Here is a 23,290-nt window from a genome sequence, read left to right as displayed (position 1 = left end):
AGTTGAGGTTTAGGGTTTAGTAAATGATTTGTCCCAAATACAATGCTTTTAGTTTTTGAAATATTTAGGACTAACTTATTCCTTGCCACCCATTCTGAAACTGACTGCAGCTCTTTGTTAAGTGTTGCTGTCATTTCAGTTGCTGTTGTAGCTGATGTGTATAGTGTTGAGTCATCCACATACATAGACACACTGGCTTTATTCAAAGCCAGTGGCATGTCGTTAGTAAAGATTTAAAAAGTAAGGGGCCTAGACAGCTGCCCTGGGGAATTCCTGATTCTACCTGGATTTTGTTGGAGAGGCTTCCATTAAAAACACCCTCTGTGTTCTGTTAGACAGGTAACTCTTTATCCACAATATAGCATGGGGTGTAAACCCATAACACATACGTTTTTCCAGCAACAGACTATGATCGATAATGTCAAAAGCCACACTGAAGTCTAACAAAACAGCCCCCACAATCTTTTTATCATAATTTTCTCTCAGCCAATCATCAGTCATTTGTGTAAGTGCTGTGCTTGTTGAATGTCCTTCCCTATAAGTCTGTTGTCAATTTGTTTACTGTGAAATAGCATTTTATCTGGTGAAACACAATTTTTTCCTAAAGTTTACTAAGGGTTGGTAACCGGCTGATTGGTTGGCTATTTGAGCCAGTTAAGGGGGCTATACTATTCTTAGGTAGGGGAATAACTTTTGCTTCCCTCCAGGCCTGAGGGCACACATTTTCTAGTAGGCTTAAATTTAAGATATGGCAAATAGGAGTGGCAATATTGTCCGCTATTATCCTCAGTAATTTTCCATCCAAGTTGTCAGACCCCGGTGGCTTTTGACCTCTTCCAGACTTACTTAATGGAATTCAAAATTACAATGCTTGTCTTTCATAATTTGGTCAGATATACACTGCTCAAAAAAATTAAGGGAACACTTAAACAACACAATGTAACTCCAAGTCAATCACACTTCTGTGAAATCAAACTGTCCACTTAGGAAGCAACACTGATTGACAATAAATTTCACATGCTGTTGTGCAAATGGAATAGACAACAGGTGGACATTATAGGCAATTAGCAAGACACCCCCAATAAAGGACTGGTTTTGCAGGTGGTGACCACAGACCACTTCTCAGTTCCTATGCTTCCTGGCTGATGTTTTGGTCACTTTTGAATGCTGGCGGTGCTTTCACTCTAGTGGTAGCATGAGACGGAGTCTACAACCCACACAAGTGGCTCAGGTAGTGCAGCTCATCCAGGATGGCACATCAATGCGAGCTGTGGCAAGAAGGTTTGCTGTGTCTGTCAGCGTAGTGTCCAGAGCATGGAGGCGCTACCAGGAGACAGGCCAGTACATCAGGAGACGTGGAGGTGGCCGTAGGAGGGCAACAACCCAGCAGTAGGACTGCTACCTCCGCCTTTGTGCAAGGAGGAGCAGGAGGAGCACTGCCAGAGCCCTGCAAAATGACCTCCAGCAGGCCACAAATGTGCATGTGTCTGCTCAAACGGACTCCATGAGGGTGGTATGAGGGCCCGACATCCACAGGTGGGGGTTGTGCTTACAGCCCAACACCGTGCAGGGCGTTTGGCATTTGCCAGAGAACACCAAGATTGGCAAATTCGCCACTGGCGCCCTGTGCTCTTCACAGATGAAAGCAGGTTCACACTGAGCACGTGACAGACGTGACAGAGTCTGGAGACGCCGTGGAGAACGTTCTGCTGCCTGCAACATCCTCCAGCATGACCGGTTTAGCGGTGGGTCAGTCATGGTGTGGGGTGGCATTTCTTTGGGGGGCCGCACAGCCCTCCATGTGCTCGCCAGAGGTAGCCTGACTGCCATTAGGTACCGAGATGAGATCCTCAGACCCCTTGTGAGACCATATGCTGGTGCGGTTGGCCCTGGGTTCCTCCTAATGCAAGACAATGCTAGACCTCATGTGGCTGGAGTGTGTCAGCAGTTCCTGCAAGAGGAAGGCATTGATGCTATGGACTGGCCCGCCCGTTCCCCAGACCTGAATCCAATTGAGCACATCTGGGACATCATGTCTCGCTCCATCCACCAATGCCACGTTGCACCACAGACTGTCCAGGAGTTGGCGGATGCTTTAGTCCAGGTCTGGGAGGAGATCCCTCAGGAGACCATCCGCCACCTCATCAGGAGCATGGCCAGGCGTTGTAGGGAGGTCATACAGGCACGTGGAGGCCACACACACTACTGAGCCTCATTCTGACTTGTTTTAAGGACATTACATCAAAGTTTGATCAGCCTGTAGTGTGGTTTTCCACTTTAATTTTGAGGGTGACTCCAAATCCAGACCTCCATGGGTTGATAAATTTGATTTCCATTGATCATTTTTGTGTGATTTTGTTGTCAGCACATTCAACTATGTAAAGAAAAAAGTATTTAATAAGATTATTTCATTCATTCAGATCTAGGATGTGTTATTTTAGTGTTCCCTTTATTTTTTTGAGCAGTGTACTTGGATGTGTACTGTCAGCGTTTGTTGCTTGCATGTCATGCCTAAATTTGCTAATCTTGCCAATGAAAAAATCATTAAAGTAGTTGGCAATATCAGTGGGTTTTGTGATGAATGAGCCATCTGATTCAATGAATGATGGAGCGGAGTTTGCCTTTTAGCCCAACATTTTATTTAAGGTGCTCCAAAGCTTTTTACTATCATTCTTTGTCATTTATTTTTGTTTCATAGTGTAGTTTTTTCTTCTTTTTATTCAGTTTAGTCACATGATTTCTCAATTTGCAGTACGTTTGCCAATCGGTTGTACAGCCAGACCTATTTGCCATCTCTTTTGCTTCATCCCTCTCAACCATACAATTTTTCAATTCCTCATCAATCCACGGGGATTTAATAGTTTTTACAGTCATTTTCTTAATGGGTGCTTGCTTATTAGTAACAGGGATAAGCAATTTCATAAATGTTTAAAGTGCAGCGTCTGGTTGCTCATCATTACACACCACAGACCAACAAATATTATTCACATCAACAACATAGGAATCACTACAGAACTTCTTGTATGACCTCTTATACACAATATTAGGCCCTGCCTTTGGAACTTTGGTTTTCCTAGATATGGCTACTGTATTGTGATCACTACATCTGATGGATTTGGATACTGATTTCAAACACATTTCTGCAGCATTAGTAAAGATATGATCATTACATGTTGATGATTTCATTCCTGTACTGTTTGTAACTACCCTGTTAGGTTGATTGATAACCTGAACCAGGTTGCAGGCACTAGTTACAGTTTGAAGCTTTCTCTTGAGTGGGCAGCTTGATGAAAGCCAGTCAATATTTAAATCACCCAGAAAGTATACCTCTCTATTGATATCACATATATTATCAAGCATTTCATACATGTTATCCAGATACTGACTGTTAGCACTTGGTGGTCTATAGCAGCTTCCCACCAGAATGGGCTTTAGGAGAGGCAGCTGAACCTGTAGCCATATTACTTCAACAGTATTTAACATGAGATCCTCTCTAAGCTTTACAGGAATGTGGTTCTGAATATAGACCACAACACCGCCCCCATTGGCATTTCTGTCTTTTCTGTAAATGTTATAACCTTGTATTGCTACCACTGTATCATCAAAGGTATTATCTAAGTGAGTTTCAGAGATTGTCAGAATATTAATGTTATCTGTTACTAGCAAATTATTGATTTCATGTACTGTGGTTTGCGAAAGTATTCACCCCTCTTGGCATTTGTCCTATTTTGTTGCCTTACAACCTGGAATTAAAATTGATTTTTTGGGGGGTTTGTATCATTTGATTTACACAACATGCCTACCACTTTGAAGATGCAAAATATTTTTGTGTGTGAAACAAACAAGAAATAAGACAAAAAAACAGAACTTGAGCGTGCGTAACTATTCACCCCCACAAAGTCAATACTTTGTAGAGCCACCTTTTGCAGCAATTACAGCTGCAAGTCTCTTGGGGTACAGTGCCTTGCAAAAGTATTCATCCCCCTTGGAGTTTTTCCTATTTTGTTGCATTACTATTATTATTATTATTAATTAATTAATATTATTATTATTATTGTAATTTAAATGGATTTTTATTTGTATTTCATGTAATGGACATACACAAAATAGTCCAAATTGTGAAGTGAAATGAAAAAAAATAACTTGTTTAAAAGAATTCTAAAAAATAAATAACGGAAAAGGGGTGCGTGCATATGTATTCACACCCTTTGCTATGAAGCCCCTAAATAAGATCTGGTGCAACCAATTACTTTCAGAAGTCACATAATTAGTTAAATAAAGTCCACCTGTGTGCAATCTAAGTATCACATGATCTGTCACATGATCTCAGTATATATACACCTGTTCTGAAAGGTTGTGGAGAAGTACAGATCAGGGTTGGGTTATAAAAAAACATCAAACTTTGAACATCCCACGGAGCACCATTAAATCCATAATTAAAAAATTGAAAGAATATGGCACCACAACAAACCTGCCAAGAGAGGGCCACCCACCAAAACTCACGGACCAGGCAAGGAAGGCATTAATCAGAGAGGCAACAAAGAGACCAAAGATAACCTTGAAGGAGCTGCAAAGCTCCACAGCGGAGATTGGAGTATCTGTCTATAGGACCTCTTTAAGCCGTACACTCCACAGAGCTGGGCTTTACGGAAGAGTGGCCAGAAAAAATTCATTGCTTAAAGAAAAAAATAAGCAAACACGTTTGGTGTGTGGGAGACTCCCCAAACATATGGAAGAAGGTACTCTGGTCAGATGAGACTAAAATTGAGCTTTCTGGCCATCAAGGAAAACGCTATATAAAATGTATTGAGGTTGTCTGGTACAGAGGCATTGTTGGGCAGATCATGGCTGGGTCTTTCTTTATAATCTGTAATGGACTGTATCCCCTGCCACATGCAACGGAGGTGGTTAGCTCATCGACGCTATCGGCGTAGTCCCGGAACTTATTCCAGTCAGTGCTAGCAAAGCAGTCCTGTAACATATCCTCTGTGTGTCACGGGTACTTCCTGTCTGAGCTTCTGCTAGGAGCTTCTGCTACGAGGGAATGCCTTGTATGTTTGCTTGTGAATAGAGTAACAGTGGTCTAGGACTTTATTGCCCCTAGTGGCGAAGGAGACTTGTTGATGGAAGTTAGGCATCACGTGTCTTAATGACGCAGAATTAAAATCACCGGCAACAAGAAACGCAGCCTCTGGGTACAAGATTTCCTGCTTGTTTATAACCTCTTACAGTTTAAGTGCCAGCTTGTTGTTTTTCTTGTCCTGAGGTGGAATACATACAGCAGTCACGATAACAGCTGAAAACTCTCTTGGGAGGTAGATGGGTCGCCATTTGACTCTGGTATCCCAAGACTGGTGAACAATGGGTCAAGACTTCCACTGCGCTAGAGAGACTTCCACTCTGTGTCAGAGAGCTAGAGTGTTGGACAGGTTCGCAGCCAGAGGCACATGAGGACTACCCCCTCTTGTATGGGCTGGATCACCTTTCACCTAATTCTGCTTGGCTCTGTACTGCCGGCCGTTGGCTGTAACTGTAGCTCTCTCTCTCTCTCTCCCTGCCTGGCCTGCTGAGAAGGCAGAGTGGGGTGGTTGCCCAGAGCAGTGGGGAGGCTGTAGACAGGTAGGGAGTCGGCCAGTCAGGCCGCGTGTGCGTGTGTGTATGTGAGAGAGCGAGAGAGGCTGGGGTTGAAAAGTCAATGATTTAATAGCAGTTTTCCATTTAAAGTTGTGACTCAGTGAAGTTCTCACTTTAACTGTTGACTGTTCAATTTTCTGTTAGGCCTATACGTCTCACTCCTCCCTGATCTAATTGTGAAACATCAGCATTGTGGCACACACCTGGGTATGTGTCAAATACAATGTTCCCTCTAAGCTACGTGCGTGGGCCACAGCTCCCCGGGACTGCCGCGCAGAAGAAATATCAGCCCGCACAGAGAGCACGACATTGAACTTCACTCAACTTTCTAGTTTTTTCCTTTTAGTTAACACTATCAATGTTTCCCTCTACTGTGTGAATTGTGATCGAATCAATGCAATATTAGCCACTTTCAATGCAACATACAGAAACAACATATTTTCTTGTAGGCAGAGTGCATTGGAGTAGGATTCTATTGCATTGATAGGCACGACTCTGGCCCATACTCTACATAGACCGGTGCGCCATAACCAATCAGAGTTGCAATATCCCCATATACAAATTAACCATTGCCGTATATGGATCTGTGCCATTCAATTTGACCTGGACTGTGTTTACAGCATGGGTGGTCACGAGTAGATGCGCTTGTTTTGAGATCAAAGCAAGAGCTGCATGTAGCCAGGTGTGTACATTTGTTCATATTCTTTGCTAGTAAGTTGAGTTATTAGCCCAGTTATAGCACATTTCTAGTCAGCAATGGGGGAGTGGTTGCTTCCTACAAAAGCACAAAACGTGTGCATTTCTAGCCATCGTTGAAAAGCAAGTCAGGTTAAGAGCTTTTTGTTTGAGGCAGTGTTGTATGAACACTGAAGGACAAGTGGATAAACAGGTAAATGTCAATCCCTACATGTTTTTTTCAAAAGTCTCATGGAATGTAGGCCCACATTGAACACTACACATTGGCTGCTACTGTAGGCTGAATGATAGAACAGCTATTTCCATGTTAAATGTTATGGGATGTATTTTATTCATTGTTTTTTTTGGTAGGCCACTCTCATAGGCCTACATTATGATCAAATAGCCACAGTAGCCTACTTGGCCACTGTTATAACTGTAACATAAAGCGGGTACAGCCTCAGTGTTCACAGTAAACGCGCGGCAGAAGTTGCACAGAATTTTCACAATGTTCAAGTTTGCGCTCAGCAGACCTGAAATTTGCTCAGTGACGAAAATATCTTTGAGGGAACATTGGCCACATATGCATTAATAATCTTTCCCATTATTTCCACAACTTTACTTTCTTGAATAGGCTACTTATTATTTATGCTTGTGTCTTCTTACATAGGTGAATTGTTATGAATCATGTAGGTATTGTTTCTGGCTGTTACAGTGGACTGTGTGTTATGTTCAAATAGCCTATATCCACAGCAAGAAGAGATGAGTGTTACTATCTTTTTCAATTGTTCCGTTAATCCTCCATTAGTCAGCACCTTACCTAAGGGTGCGCCGCCTTTATTTCTTGACCTAGGTGACCATAATGGACACAGGGGTGAGAGGGACGATAGCGGTAGGCCTGGTGCCACAGTTCTACAAGCTGGACCATCAGCCAGGCTGGCTGCCACAGTCTATAGCCTACCACGCTGATGACGGCAAGTAAGTCACACACACGCAGGCGCACGCACACACACACACACACACACACACACACATGTTCACACCATGCAGATGGCGGTAAGTAGGCCTCAGTCATACCAGCTCCTCAGTTTGACCTCTAAGATGTTTTGTTGTGAATGTAGGCTAATTGCGGGGACTTTCAGAGATGCTATGGACCTTTATTTTAATGTATTTATTTCACCATTATTTTAGCAGGGAGTCCCATTAAGACCAATGTCTCTTTTACAAGGGAACTACACAAAAAAATAAGTTCCCACCACAGTCATGATAATATCTTACAGCATTGTCCAGTGTGAATAAGGCTCAATGAGTCACTGTTATCCTCTTCCCCATCTATAGGCTGTACAATGGAAACCCTGTGGGCCAGCAGTTTGGGCCCAAATGCAACCGTAGTGACAGGATTGGCTGTGGAATATACTGTGATACCATTGAGGCTGGGTTGACCACAGTCTTTTTCACCAAGAATGGCAAAGAAGTGAGTGGCTCCTTGCTTTTGGCCACATTCCGCAATAAGAGACCCCCAAAGAATTGGGGCTTAACTTCAGTGCTCTTGACCGCTGTTTAAAGGGGAATGGAAGCGTTTTACAAGCTAGGTCAAATGTCGCTAAGCCTTGTTAAAACACTAGAATCGAAGAGGCAGTAATTTAGATACTTTGTATCCCTCATTTACTCCATTATTTTTGAGATTTGTTCTGTCTTGCAAAACACGGGTGGTTAACTCACTGCAGTATTAGGCCTTATATTATGGTTATGAATGAGCTTCTAAATAGGTTCATGGTCTTTAGCCTATCTATCTTCACTGTTCTCCTGCGCAAGTACACACCTCCGCTTGCCTCTCAGCAGGCCTTTCAGCTATTCCTAAGGTCTTGTTGAGTCCCAGGAAAAACTAGGCTACAACTTGTTGGTCACATACACTATATATACAAAAGTATGTGGACACCCCTTCAAATGAGTGGGTTCGGCTATTTCAGCCACACACATTGCAGACAGGTGTATAAAATCGAGCACACATCCATGCAATCTCCATATATTGGCCGTAGAATGGTCTTACTGAAGAGCTTAGTGACTTTCAACGTGCCACCTTTCCAACAAGTCAGTTTGTCAAATGTATGCCTTGCTGGAGCTTCCCCGGTGCTGTTATTGTGAGTTTGAAACGTCAGGAACTGCTCAGCCGCGAAGTGGTAGGCCACACAAGCACACAGAACGGGACCGCCGAGTGCTGAAGCGCGTAGCGTGTAAAAATCGTCTGTCCTCGGTTGCAACACTCACTACCGAGTTCCAAACTGCCTCTGGAAGCAATGTCAGCACAAGAACTGTCCGTCTGGATCTTCATGAAATGGGTTTCCATGGCCAAGCTGCCTCTCACAAGCCTAAGATCACCATGCGCAGTGTAAAGCTTGCCGACATTGGACTCTGGTGCAGTGGAAACACGTTCTCTGGAGTGATGAATCATGCTTCAACATCTGGCAGTCCGACGGACAAATCTGGGTTTGGCGGATGCCAGGAGAACACTATCTGCCCGAATGCGTAGTGCCAACTGTAAAGTTTTGGTGGAGGAGGAATAATGGTCTGGGGCTGTTTTTCATGGTTCAGGCTAGGCCCCTTAGTTCCAGTGAAGGGAAATCTTAACGCTACAGCATACAATGACATTCTAGACCATTCTGTGCTACCAACTGTGTGGCAATACTTTGGGGAAGGCCCTTTCCTGTTTCACCATGACAATGCCCCCGTGCACAAAGCGAGGTCCATACAGAAATGGTTTGTCGAGATCGGTGTGGAAGAACTTGACTGGTCTGCACAGAGCCCTGACCTCAACTCCATTGAACACCTTTGGGATGAATTGAAACGCCGACTGCAAGCCAGGCCTAATCGCCCAACATCAGTGCCCGACCTCATTAGTGCGCTTGTGGCTGAATGGAAGCAAGTCCCCGCAGCAATGTTCCAAGATCTAGTGGAAAGCCTTCCCAGAAGAGTGGAGGCTGTTATAGCAGCAAAGGGGTATCAACTCCATATTAATGCCCATGATTTTAGAATGAGATGTTCGACGAGAAGGTGTCAATATACTTTTGGTCATGTAGTGTATTTTGAAGATTGTTTTACTGTTAGCATATTCGAGGACAGAAGCAACCTTGCTCTTGCTTGCTTAATTTAAAATACAGTATAGGCCAAATTGACTGGTGGGGAAAAGTTTGAAAGGAGAGAGAGCACAATGGTGTGATCACATTTGAAGGACGCACCGGACAGGCAGAGACCAGTAGCCCTACTATGAAAAATAAGATCCAAGAGTTTCCAACCATTAGACAAATAGAATTGACCTGCAAACCACTTGAGAAACAAGCATTACAGGCCATCATATTCTAAAATGTTTTTCTACTCAGTGACCTAATAATATGAAGAAAGGCAATTTCCAATTGCAGTTAGCTGGCGTTCTAGAACCTAGTGCTTCTGTTCCCCTTTAAGCCTAACATCCTTGAGAAGAAGAGCTAAGACATCCTTCTGTGTGTGTGTGTGTCTACGCCTGCATGTCTGTGTGTGTGCGCGCATCTGTGTGTGCGTACATGCGTCCGACCTCCGTGTGTTTGTTCCAGGTTGGCTCGGTGGTGGTCCCGGTAGCGGCGGAGGGCCTGTTCCCAGCCATCGGGATGCACTCCCTGGGAGAGGAAGTGAGGCTTGACCTCCAGGCAGAGTGGGACATGGAGGAGGACGACAGCGTCATGATGGTGGACAGCCACGAGGATGACTGGGGACGTCTCTACGACATCAGGGTCACTGGCACGGTAAGGAGTGATACAGAACAGTGTCCTCTGTCATTCTGTCACTCCCTTTTCATGCTGCTGGAATGACTGAGCTCTCTCACACATGTACACATGCGCTTACATGCATGCATGCATGCACACTGGCATTGCTGTCCCTGTCTTTCTATAGCCACCTCAACATAACACAACCAACAGGGCACAAGCTACTGAATGGGCAGTTTTGGAGGAACATGCATGGCCAACAGAGGACTGACATGTATGAAAAAGACGACCAGCACTCGCAAATGAAGTGTTAGGTTTTATTTCGTTTTATTATCAACAGTTTTGGCCAGCAAGCCTTTTTCCAGAGGACTGAACATTGTTTTAGACATGTATCTGGAGGCTGTTACTGGAGCTCCTGAGTGGCGCAGTGGTCTAAGGCACTGCATCGCAGTGCTAACTGTGCCACTAGAGATCCTGGTTCGAATCCAGGCTCTGTCGCAGTCGGCCGCGACCGGGAGACTCATGGGCGGCGCACAATTGGCCCAGCATCGTCCAGGGTAGGGGAGGGAATGGCCGGCAGGGATGTAGCTCAGTTGATAGAGCATGGCGTTTGCAACGCCAGGGTTGTGGGTTCGATTCCCATGGGGGGCCAGTATAAAAAAATAAATAATAATAATGTATTCACAACTGTAAGTCGCTCTGGATAAGAGCATCTGCTAAATGACTAAAATGTAAATGTGAAAATGTTACAGGAATGGGGATTTGAGAAGAGGTTTTGCCCCGACTATGACCCCTCCCTGCCCTAGCTTCTTGACTCCACAAGACCTTCTTGGCTTACCGTAAAACTGTGTCCAGTAGTGATGTTGTTAGCTGGCACCTTTCCACTTGCATGTGTGCATTTGTGTGCCAAGATACCGTTGGTTGCGAAAGACAGTAGTGGGGGTCAGGATGGATGTTTGCTGTTGTCTCTGTAAGTTTCCCAGCAGTGTTTAGGAAAGTAACATCCTAGGTTATGTTTGGGTTGTGGGTACGTAGATCAGACCCCCCCCATCTCTAATACAGAGAGATTCAAAGAATCCAGGTTATATATGTTGATACTAGAGACATGCACATACACGCACACACGGGTTGCGTGACAGATGTGTTCATCCACAGGTCGTGACATCTCCAGTTGAGACGACTGAGAGAGACCATCATCTGTAAGTAGTGAGGGTAGACTGAGGTCATAAAAGAGGGTCTGCGGGTTAAGACAAATTATTTCTGTGCTCTGCTTTCCTGGACTGAAGGCTGGCAGTGGCACGGAACGGGATGGTACGAGCCAAGGCCTGGCAGCTCACCAGGTTGTAAAAATTCAATAAGGGGAGTAACGGGACTCCAAGGAATATTTTACTCCGTCTCATGTGGTCGGCGGTTTTCACAGCTGGGGTGTTCAGCAGTGTTTGTGTGTGTGTGTGTGTGTGTCCTGCAGGTGGCCATTTTGTTTAGTTCTTTTTTTGTATCTTACTTTAGGAGCAAGTGAGTAGAGTAGCCCTCACCAGCATCATGAGGAGAGGGTGATGATGGTGGTTCTGTTGATGCTGGAAACAGATAAGGGCGAGTTTTGACAAGCCCAAGGTCTTCTCGGGTGGGGATCTGAGACTGATCTCTTAGGTCTTTTAACAGGACAGTACAATCATTCTCTTCACAGGAAGACTAGTACAATGTAAGTGTTTCTGAGTAGTATTTGTTTAATTTCAAATACTTTGAGCTGCACTTGACAGAGCTTGCCTGGCGCAATGGGACTAATGAAATGGTCCCAAAAGTGCAAATCTTGCCTATCTGGCTATCTAAATAACCTACTTGGAATATCAGGGCGTTAGAGTTGCACTTTAATTGCCCTGGGTGGATCTCTGTGGGTTTTAGTTCCAACATTCAGCAAATGAAAACCAATACTTCAACCTTTTGTCTCTTTTGGTGAGAAGCAAACCTCTCATATGGTATGTTAACAATTGTTCCATAAAAAACACCTAGCTAGGCTCATAGTTGTCTAAACAGTGTGTGTGCGTGCGTCAGACGTGTGTGTGTTTCCCTCCCCCTCTGTCATGTTAGTCCCTCCGTTGATTGAGAGTATTAATCTGATGTATAGTAATTAGAAGCAATGCAAATATTATCCCTCTTTCACATGTACTGTAGCTATGCAACATAGCTTTCCAGTGAAATGTTCTTATGACATAGCTCTACAGTTTGTTTCACGGATGGGCGTCTTATCATTTTGTCTCTCTTAGGCCTACGTTAGTTTACCGTATTCTTGCCTGGCGTCGTTTACTTTGTCAGCATCACCATTTGTAAACTTTGCCACACAATGGAATACTGTACTTTTATGTGTTATTCAAAACTTTCATAACTATTCTGATTCTGAATGATAACTGTCCTAACAGATGGTAGACAAATTATCATGATGCCGCAAGAAAGATACAGTGCCTTGGTCCTCTGTGGCTCAATTGGTAGAGCATGGCGCTTGTAACGCCAGGGTAGTGGGTTTGATTCCCGGGACCACCCATATGTAAAAATTTATGCGCACATGACTGTAAGTCGCTTTGGATAAAAGCGTCTGCTAAATGGCATATTATTAATATATTATATTCAGAGTATTCATACCCCTTGACTTATTCCATATTTTGTTGTTACAGCCTGAATTCAAAATTGATTAAATTGTTTTTTTCTCACCCATCTACACACAATACCCCATAATGAAAAAGTGAAAACATGTTTTTAGATATTTTTGCAAATGTTTAAAAAATGCAGAAATATCTAATTTACTTAAGTATTTACACCCGAGTCAGTACTTTGTAGAAGCACCTTTGGCGGCGATTGCAGGTTTGAGTTGTCTAGGGTATCAGCATTGCACTTCTGGATTTGGGGATTTTCTCCCATTCTTCCTTGCAGATTTTCTCAAGCTCTGTTAGATGGGGAGCGGCGATGAACAGCAATCTTAGTCATTCCACAGATTTTCAATGCGATTCAAGTCTGTGCTTTGGCTGGGCCGCTCAAGGACTTTAATATTGTTGTTCTGAAGCCATTTCCAGCATTGCTTTGGCTGTTTGCTTGGGGTCATTGTCCTGTTGGAATGTAAATCTTCACCCCAGTCTAAGGTCGTTTGCACTCTGAAGCAGGTTCTCATCAAGGACTTGCCTGTATTTGGCACCATTCATTGTTCCCTCTATCAAATCAAATGTTATTTGTCACGTGCGCCAAATACAACAGGTGTAGACCTTACAATGAAATGACGTTTTAAGAAATATAAGTGTTAAGTAAAAAATAGATAAATAAAAATAAAAAACAAATAATTAAAGAGCAGCAGTAAAATAACAGTAGCGAGGCTATATACAGTGGGGAAAAAAAGTATTTAGTCAGCCACCAATTGTGCAAGTTCTCCCACTTAAAAAGATGAGAGAGGCCTGTAATTTTCGTCATAGGTACACATCCACTATGACAGACAAAATGAGATTTTTTTTCTTCAGAAAATTACATTGTAGGATTTTTAATGAATTTATTTGCAAATTATGGTGGAAAATAAGTATTTGGTCAATAACAAAAGTTTCTCAATACTTTGTTATATACCCTTTGTTGGCAATGACACAGGTCAAACGTTTTCTGTAAGTCTTCACAAGGTTTTCACACACTGTTGCTGGTATTTTGGCCCATTCCTCCATGCAGATCTCCTCTAGAGCAGTGATGTTTTGGGGCTGTCGCTGGGCAACACGGACTTTCAACTCCCTCCAAAGATTTTCTATGGGGTTGAGATCTGGAGACTGGCTAGGCCACTCCAGGACCTTGAAATGCTTCTTACGAAGCCACTCCTTCGTTGCCCGGGCGGTGTGTTTGGGATCATTGTCATGCTGAAAGACCCAGCCACGTTTCATCTTCAATGCCCTTGCTGATGGAAGGAGTTTTTCACTCAAAATCTCACGATATATGGCCCCATTCATTCTTTCCTTTACACGGATCAGTCGTCCTGGTCCCTTTGCAGAAAAACAGCTCCAAAGCATTATGTTTCCACCCCCATGCTTCACAGTAGGTATGGTGTTCTTTGGATGCAACTCAGCATTCTTTGTCCTCCAAACACGACGAGTTGAGTTTTTACCAAAAAGTTATATTTTGGTTTCATCTGACCATATGACATTCTCCCAATCCTCTTCTGGATCATCCAAATGCACTCTAGCAAACTTCAGATGGGCCTGAACATGTACTGGCTTAAGCAGGGGGACACGTCTGGCACTGCAGGATTTGAGTCCCTGGCAGCGTAGTGTGTTACTGATGGTAGGCTTTGTTACTTTGGTCCCAGCTCTCTGCAGGTCATTCACTAGGTCCCCCCGTGTGGTTCTGGGATTTTTGCTCACCGTTCTTGTGATCATTTTGACCCCACGGGGTGAGATCTTGCGTGGAGCCCCAGATCGAGGGAGATTATCAGTGGTCTTGTATATCCATTTCCTAATAATTGCTCCCACAGTTGATTTCTTAAAACCAAGCTGCTTACCTATTGCAGATTCAGTCTTCCCAGCCTGGTGCAGGTCTACAATTTTGTTTCTGGTGTCCTTTGACAGCTCTTTGGTCTTGGCCATAGTGGAGTCTATCATTTGTTTTTCAACAGGACAATGACCCAACACACCTCCAGGCTGTGTAAGGGCTATTTTACCAAGAATGAGAGTGATGGAGTGCTGCATCAGATGACCTGGCCTCCACAATCCCCCGACCTCAACCCAATTGAGATGGTTTGGGATGAGTCCCGTGTAGCTCAGTTGGTAGAGCATGGCGCTTGCAACGCCAGGGTTGTGGGTTCGATTCCCACTGGGGGCCAGTATGAAAAAATAATGTATGCACTCACTAACTGTAAGTCGCTCTGGATAAGAGTGTCTGCTAAATGACTAAAATGTCAAATGTAAAATGAGTCGGACGGCAGAGTGAAGGAAAGCAGCCAACAAGTGCTCAGCATATGTGGGAACTCCTTCAAGACTGTTGGAAATGCTTTCCAGGTGAAACTGGTTGAGAGAATGCCAAGAGTGTGCAAAGCTGTCATCAAGGCAATGGGTGGCTATTTGAAGAATCTCAGATATAAAATATATTTTGATTTGTTTAACACTTTTTTGGTTACTACATGATTCCATATGTGTTATTTCATAGTTTTGATGTCTTCACTATTATTCAACAATGTAGAAAATAGTAAAAATAAAGAAAAACCCTTGAATGAGTATGGGCCCCTTGTAGCTCAGTTGGTAGAGCATGGCGCTTGCAACGCCAGGGTTGTGGGTTCGATTCCCACGGGGGGCCAGTATATATAAAAATAAAACATGAATGCACTCAAGCTCTGGATAAGAGCGTCTGCTAAATGACTAAAATGTAAATGTAAAATGTGTGTCCAAACTTTTAACTGGTACTGAAGGTGTTCCTTTTGTCCAGGTGGGAAAGGGCAGTTTGGAATTCAATAGATATTGCGTCATCTGTGGATCTGTTGGGGTGGGTCTAGGTTTTCTGGGATAATGGTGTTGATGTGAGCCATGACCAGCCTTTCAAAGCACTTCATGGCTACATACTTGAGTGCTACCGGTCTGTAGTCATTGAGCCAGGTTACTTTAGTGTTCTTGGGCACAGGGACTATGGTGGTCTGCTTGAAACATGTTGGTATTACAGACTCAGTCAGGGACAGGTTGAAAAAGACACTCAAGACACTTGCAAGTTGGTCAGCGCATGCTCGGAGTACGGAGAGCGTGATCACACAGTCGTCCGGAACAGCTGATGCTCTCATGCTGCTGCTGAAAAGCTGCTGCCACCATTATGCTTCACGGTAGGGATGGTGTTAGATGGGTGATGAGCTATTCCTGGTTTTCTCCAGACATAGCGCTTTGCATTTAGGCCGAAGAGTTCCGTTTTTGTCTGATCAGACCACATAATATTTTGCCTTATGATCTCAATCTTTCACATCCCTTTTTTGCATATTCCAGGGCCTTTTTCTCAGGAGTGGCATCCATCTGGCCACTCTCCCATGAAGCCCAGATTGGTGAAGTGCTGTAGAGACTGTTGTTCTTCTTGCAGGTTCTCCCATCTCGGCCAAGGAACTCTGTAGTTCTATCAGAGTGGTCATTGGGTTCTTGGTCACCTCCCTGACCAAGGTCCTTCTTGCCCGTTTGGTTGGACGGCCAGCTCTAGCCATAGTCTGGGTAGTTCCATATTTTTTTAATTTCTCAATGATGGAGACCATTGTACTCTTGGAAACTTTCAACACTCTATAAATTGTTTTATACCCTTCCCCAGATATATAACTCATCACAATTATATCTCAGAGATCTAAGGACAGTTCCTTGGACTTCATGGAATAGTTTCTGCTCTGACATGCACTGTCAACTGTGGGACCTTTTATATAGACAGGGTGTTTCTTTCTAAATCATGTCCAAACAATTGAATTGGCCACAGGTGGACTCCAATCAAGTTGTAGTGACATCTCAAGGATGATCATAGGAAATGTCATGCACCTGAGCTCAATTTGGAGTGTCATAGCAAAGGGGTGTGAATACTTATGTAAATTAGATATTTCTGTATGTCATTTTCAAGACATTTGCATACATTTCTAAAAACAGAATTTCACTTATGGGGTATTGTGTGTAGATTGGTGAGAAAACAATCCATTTTGACTTCAGGCTGTAACACAACAAAATGTGGAATAAGTCAAGGGGTATGAATACTTTCTGGGGCTTGAATTGAGAAGTGCAAAGCCATAGAATGCAGAGTAGTACAATGGTGATGGCACTGACTTGCCTTCCGTGGAGTCCTTGTCTTTGAACACTGTTTACATTGCAGTCGGCGGGACGGGCGCTCCTGTTTAGATAAGTGGGTATCAGATCCCAGCTCTATGCCAACTGTCAGCATCAGGCCTGTCTAGCAAAACCCTAAACCCATCCGCCACAAGTTTCTCTCTATAATAACATTGGCTATATCCTCCATCTTCAAATGTACATTGCTGCTATAGTTTATATTCTTGACATAAACTATGAGACAAACTCATAGAATCAATGTAATAGAAAAGGAATCATATATATATATATATATATATATATATATATATATATATATATATATATATATATATATATATCAGTGGGGAAAAAAAGTATTTAGTCAGCCACCAATTGTGCAAGTTCTCCCACTTAAAAAGATGAGAGAGGCCTGTAATTTTCATCATAGGTACAGGTCAACTATGACAGACAAATTGAGGAAAAAAATCCAGAAAATCCCATTGTAGGATTTTTAATGAATTTATTTGCAAATTATGGTGGAAAATAAGTATTTGGTCACCTACAAACAAGCAAGATTTCTGGCTCTCACAGACCTGTAACTTCTTCTTTCAGAGGCTCCTCTGTCCTCCACTCGTTACCTGTATTAATGGCACCTGTTTGAACTTGTTATCAGTATAAAATACACCTGTCCACAACCTCAAACAGTCACACTCCAAACTTCACAATGGCCAAGACCAAAGAGATGTCAAAGGACACCAAAAACAAAATTGTAGACCTGCACCAGGCTGGGAAGACTGAATCTGCAATAGGTAAGCAGCTTGGTTTGAAGAAATCAACTGTGGGAGCAATTATTAGGAAATGGAAGACATACAAGACCACTGATAATCTCCCTCGATCTGGGGCTCCACGCAAGATCTCACCCCGTGGGGTCAAAATGATCACAAGAACGGTGAGCAAAAATCCCAGAACCACACGGGGGACCTAGTGAATGACCTGCAGAGAGCTGGGACCAAAGTAACAAAGCCAACCATCAGTAACACACTACGCCGCCAGGGACTCAAATCCTGCAGTGCGAGACGTGTCCCCCTGCTTAAGCCAGTACATGTCCAGGCCCGTCTGAAGTGCATTTGGATGATCCAGAAGAGGATTGGGAGAATGTCATATGGTCAGATGAAACCAAAATATAACTTTTTGGTAAAAACTCAACTCGTCATGTTTGGAGGACAAAGAATGCTGAGTTGCATCCAAAGAACACCATACCTACTGTGAAGCATGGGGTTGGAAACATCATGCTTTGGGGCTGTTTTTTCTGCAAAGGGACCAGGACGACTGATCCGTGTAAAGGAAAGAATGAATGGGGCCATGTATCGTGAGATTTTGAGTGAAACCCTCCTTCCATCAGCAAGGGCATTGAAGATGAAACGTGGCTGGGTCTTTCAGCATGACAATGATCCCAAACACACCGCCCGGGCAACGAAGGAGTGGCTTCGTAAGAAGCATTTCAAGGTCCTGGAGTGGCCTAGCCAGTCTCCAGATCTCAACCCCATAGAAAATCTTTGGAGGGAGTTGAAAGTCTGTGTTGCCCAGCGACAGCCCCAAAACATCACTGCTCTAGAGGAGATCTGCATGGAGGAATGGGCCAAAATACCAGCAACAGTGTGTGAAAACCTTGTGAAGACTTACAGAAAACGTTTGACCTGTGTCATTGCCAACAAAGGGTATATAACAAAGTATTGAGAAACTTTTGTTATTGACCAAATACTTATTTTCCACCATCATATGCCAATAAATTCATTAAAAATCCTACAATGTGATTTTCTGGAAATTTTTTTCTCATTTTGTCTGTCATAGTTGATGTGTACCTATGATGAAAATTACAGGCCTCTCTCTTCTTTTTAAGTGGGAGAACTTGCACAATTGGTGGCTGACTAAATACTTTTTTTCCCCACTGTATATATATATATATATATATATATATATATATATACACAGTGGGGAGAACAACTATTTGATACACTGCCGATTTTGCAGGTTTTCCTACTTACAAAGCATGTAGAGGTCTGTCATTTTTATCATAGGTACACTTCAACTGTGAGAGACGGAATCTAAAACAAAAATCCAGAAAACCACATTGTATGATTTTTAAGTAATTAATTTGCATTTTATTGCATGACATAAGTATTTGATACATCAGAAAATCAGAACTTAATATTTGGTACAGAAACCTTTGTTTGCAATTACAGAGATCATACGTTTCCTGTAGATCTTGACCAGGTTTGCACACACTGCAGCAGGGATTTTGGCCCACTCCTCCATACAGACCTTCTCCAGATCCTTCAGGTTTCGGGGCTGTCGCTGGGCAATACGGACTTTCAGCTACCTCCAAAGATGTTATATTGGGTTCAGGTCTGGAGACTGGCTAGGCCACTCCAGGACCTTGAGATGCTTCTTACGGAGCCACTCCTTAGTTGCCCTGGCTGTGTGTTTCGGGTCGTTGTCATGCTGGAAGACCCAGCCACGACCCATCTTCAATGCTCTTACTGAGGGAAGGAGGTTGTTGGCCAAGATCTCGCGATACATGGCCCCATCCATCCTCCCCTCAATACGGTGCAGTCGTCCTGTCCCCTTTGCAGAAAAGCATCCCCAAAGAATGATGTTTCCACCTCCATGCTTCACGGTTGGGATGGTGTTCTTGGGGTTGTACTCATCCTTCTTCTTCCTCCAAACACGGCGAGTGGAGTTTAGACCAAAAAGCTCTATTTTTGTCTCATCAGACCACATGACCTTCTCCCATTCCTCCTCTGGATCATCCAGATGGTCATTGGCAAACTTCAGACGGGCCTGGACATGCGCTGGCTTGAGCAGGGGGACCTTGCGTGCGCTGCAGGATTTTAATCCATGACGACGTAGTGTGTTACTAATGGTTTTCTTTGAGACTGTGGTCCCAGCTCTCTTCAGGTCATTGACCAGGTCCTGCCGTGTAGTTCTGGGCTGATCCCTCACCTTCCTCATGATCATTGATGCCCCACGAGGTGAGATCTTGCATGGAGCCCCAGACCGAGGGTGATTGACCGTCATCTTGAACTTCTTCCATTTTCTAATAATTCCGCCAACAGTTGTTGCCTTCTCACCAAGCTGCTTGCCTATTGTCCTGTAGCCCATCCCAGCCTTGTGCAGGTCTACAATTTTATCCCTGATGTCCTTACACAGCTCTCTGGTCTTGGCCATTGTGGAGAGGTTGGAGTCTGTTTGATTGAGTGTGTGGACAGGTGTCTTTTATACAGGTAACGAGTTCAAACAGGTGCAGTTAATATAGGTAATGAGTGGAGAACAGGAGGGCTTCTTAAAGAAAAACTAACAGGTCTGTGAGAGCCGGAATTCTTACTGGTTGGTATGTGATCAAATACTTATGTCATGCAATAAAATGCAAATTAATTACTTAAAAATCATGCAATGTGATTTTCTGGTTTTTTGTTTTAGATTCCGTCTCTCACAGTTGAAGTGTACCTATGATAAAAATTACAGACCTCTACATGCTTTGTAAGTATGAAAACCTGCAAAATCGGCAGTGTATCAAATACTTGTTCTCCCCACTGTATGTATGTATATATATATATATATATAAATGGATTGCTCAATTCCCTTAATAATAATAATAATATGCCATTTAGCAGATGCTTTTATCCAAAGCGACTTACAGTCATGCGTGCATACATTTATTTATTTTTTTGTGTATGGGTGGTCCCGGGGATCGAACCCACTACCTTGGCGTTACAAGCGCCATGCTCTACCAGCTGAGCTACAGATATGACCTTAATGTCATAATATTACATTATTACTGATTTATTGAACTCCTTTTGTCATGGTTTTTAATGGAAGGTACACAAAACAGACAGAACACGTATTGTGTAATCCATATAAATCAGTTTTGACTAATTGACTTAAACTCCCAACTGAAATAAGACTTAGGTAATGTTATAAGTTGTATTGTCCGCCACCATGCTCTTGCTCCTGTATGTTTGTTTTGTGAGGAGGCATTTGGCTGGCTGTTCTGCGTACGTGCTGCTCGATACAAATGCAAGCAGCCAATCCCTCTCTCCCTGTTGCCACAGCAGCGGCTGTGCCCACCAAGCTAATCCCCCCAGCATAGTGCTGCAGAGGGCTGGGCAGCACCACAGTCTGCTGCTGGAATGACTGAGCTCTCCCTCAATGACTGAGCTCTCCCTCAATGACTGAGCTCTCCCTCACACACACACACACACACACACACACACACACGTATGAATGCGCTTACATGCATGCATGCACATACACCTGCATGGCTGCCCCTGTCTTTCTGTAGTCACCAACATAACACAATTTTCTATGCTCCCTGACTCTCTAGCTTTCATTTCGGTGATTATTAGCGAGCTGGACACAGTCAAGGAACTGTATGAATGTAGGTCCATTATAATTTCTACACAGTTTCGATTTGGTTTGAGTCATTTCAAAGTATATTGAGTTTGTGTCTCCCCCCCTCCCATAATACACTGGCTAGACACTTTTACACTTACTGCCCGCGGGCCGGATTGGGAAAAAGGGATACCTAGTCAGTTGTACAACTGAATGCATTTAACCCAAAACCTCTGAATCAGAGCGGTGCCGGGGGCTGCCTTAATCGGACATCATCGGCGCCCAGGGAGCAGTTGTTGTTGGGGGTAGCTGCCTTGCTCAAGGGCAGAATGGCAGATTTTCCCACCTTGCCGGCTTGGGGATTCGAACCAGCGACCTTTATGTTACTGGCCCAATGATCTTAACTGCTAGGCTATCTGCCGCCCACATTTGTTTGACTATGCTTGTGGGGACCAAACAATTGATTCCCATTCAAATTCCTATTTTCTCTAACCTTAACCCCTAAACCTAACCCTAACTCCTAACCCTAAACCTAACCCCTAACCCTAATTATAACCATAACCCTAAATCTAACCCCTAAGCCTAAAATATACTTTTTCCTTGTGGGGACTGGCGAAATGTCTCCGCTTGTCAGAATTGTCCTTCTTTTACTAACCTTGTGAGGACTTATGGTCCCCACAAGGATAGTATATCCAAAAACACACACACACGTGTCCTCCTGAAGTTATGGCCCCGTGTAGCTCAGTTGGTAGAGCACAGCGCTTGCTATGCCAGGGTTGTGGGTTCGATTCCCACGGGGGACCAGTATGAAAATGTATGCACTCACTAACTGTAAGTCGCTCTGGATAAGAGCGTCTGCTAAATTACTAAAATAAAAATAATAATGAATGGCCTGACTGTTCTAATCAAATAAAATTGTATTTGTCACATGCGCCGAATACAACCTTACCATGAAATGCTTACTTACAAGCCCTTAACCAACAATGCAGTTCAATAAATAGAGTTAAGAAAATATTTCCTAAATAAACTAAAGTAAAAAAACAACAAGTAACACAATAAAATAACAATAACGAGGCTATATACAGGAGTCAATGTGCGGGGGTACAGGTTAGTCGAGGTAATTTGTACATGTAGGTAGGGGTAAAGTGACTATGCATAGATAATAAACAGCAAGTAGCAGCAGTGTAAAAACAAAGGGGGGTGGGGGGAATGTCAATGTAAATAGTCCGGGTGGCCATTTGATTAATTGTTCAGCAGTCTTATGGCTTGGGGGTAGAAGCTGTTAAGGAGCCATTTGGACCTAGACTTGGTGCTCTGGTACCGCTTGCCGTGCGGTAGCAGAGAGAACAGTCTATGACTTGGGTGACTAGAGTCTTTGACAATTCTAGTATTAAATCCCAAGTTATTCTTCTTAGTGTGTCTATTAACCTATAAAGATCAAATCATCATGTCCTCTTGCCCCTTCCACGTTCCCCCACTTAAACTTGAGCAGCACAAAGACTATATTATCATTTGTGCTGGTCTCCAGCCAACACATGCACCTCTCCGTAGAGTTTTGTCTGAACCACCAGTCATGTTATTTCCATTTGCTAGAGGAGCAAACACCCTTCTAAGGTTTCCTGGTTCCTTCCTTGGAGGAACAGTTGTCATGCGTCCCATCATGATACTGTTTGATCTGCTGAAGTTCATCAGTTTCCCATAAACTGTGTAATTCCCCTGTTGAGAACCACTAGGCAGGCCGGCAGGCAGACACTATAGGCAGTGGCACCGACCGGAGTGTCCTCTGACTGTCTCCACGATGGGAACAGAACAGCGTGAGAAAGTGTGTGTGAGTATGAAAGGAAGCTCTGATGAATACTGCATGTGGGAGGTTTAGGCGAGGCCGGGTCAACCTGCTTCTTTAACTAGACGGCTCACTGAACATTTCCGCTTAAGTCTGCATCATTTCTGAAAAATCTCCTAGATGGCGAGAGATGATATCTCACACAAATGACAGTGACACAGATTAAGACTTTTATTGATTTAAATGGCCAGCTACAGTTGAAAGTAAGACTGTGTGACTCTTGATGATATTCAAAATATTGG

At 43.5% G+C, this 23,290-nt stretch overlaps 1 protein-coding gene across 1 annotated transcript in view; it reads left to right on the top strand.

Annotated features, from left to right (window-relative positions):
* The window catches only part of spryd3 (SPRY domain containing 3), a 127,282-nt gene that overhangs the window by 29,715 nt on the left and 74,277 nt on the right, over positions 1 to 23,290 (top strand). The window contains exons 4-6 of the mRNA XM_041856655.1: positions 7,163 to 7,287; positions 7,648 to 7,783; positions 9,897 to 10,085. Of these exons, the coding sequence (XP_041712589.1) occupies positions 7,163 to 7,287; positions 7,648 to 7,783; positions 9,897 to 10,085 (450 nt within the window). The remainder of the gene's footprint in view (positions 1 to 7,162; positions 7,288 to 7,647; positions 7,784 to 9,896; positions 10,086 to 23,290) is intronic.

Source organism: Coregonus clupeaformis, chromosome 30 (genome assembly GCF_020615455.1).
Source record: "Coregonus clupeaformis isolate EN_2021a chromosome 30, ASM2061545v1, whole genome shotgun sequence".
Classification (NCBI taxonomy): domain Eukaryota; kingdom Metazoa; phylum Chordata; class Actinopteri; order Salmoniformes; family Salmonidae; genus Coregonus; species Coregonus clupeaformis.
This window is presented reverse-complemented; position numbering and strand designations above follow the sequence as displayed.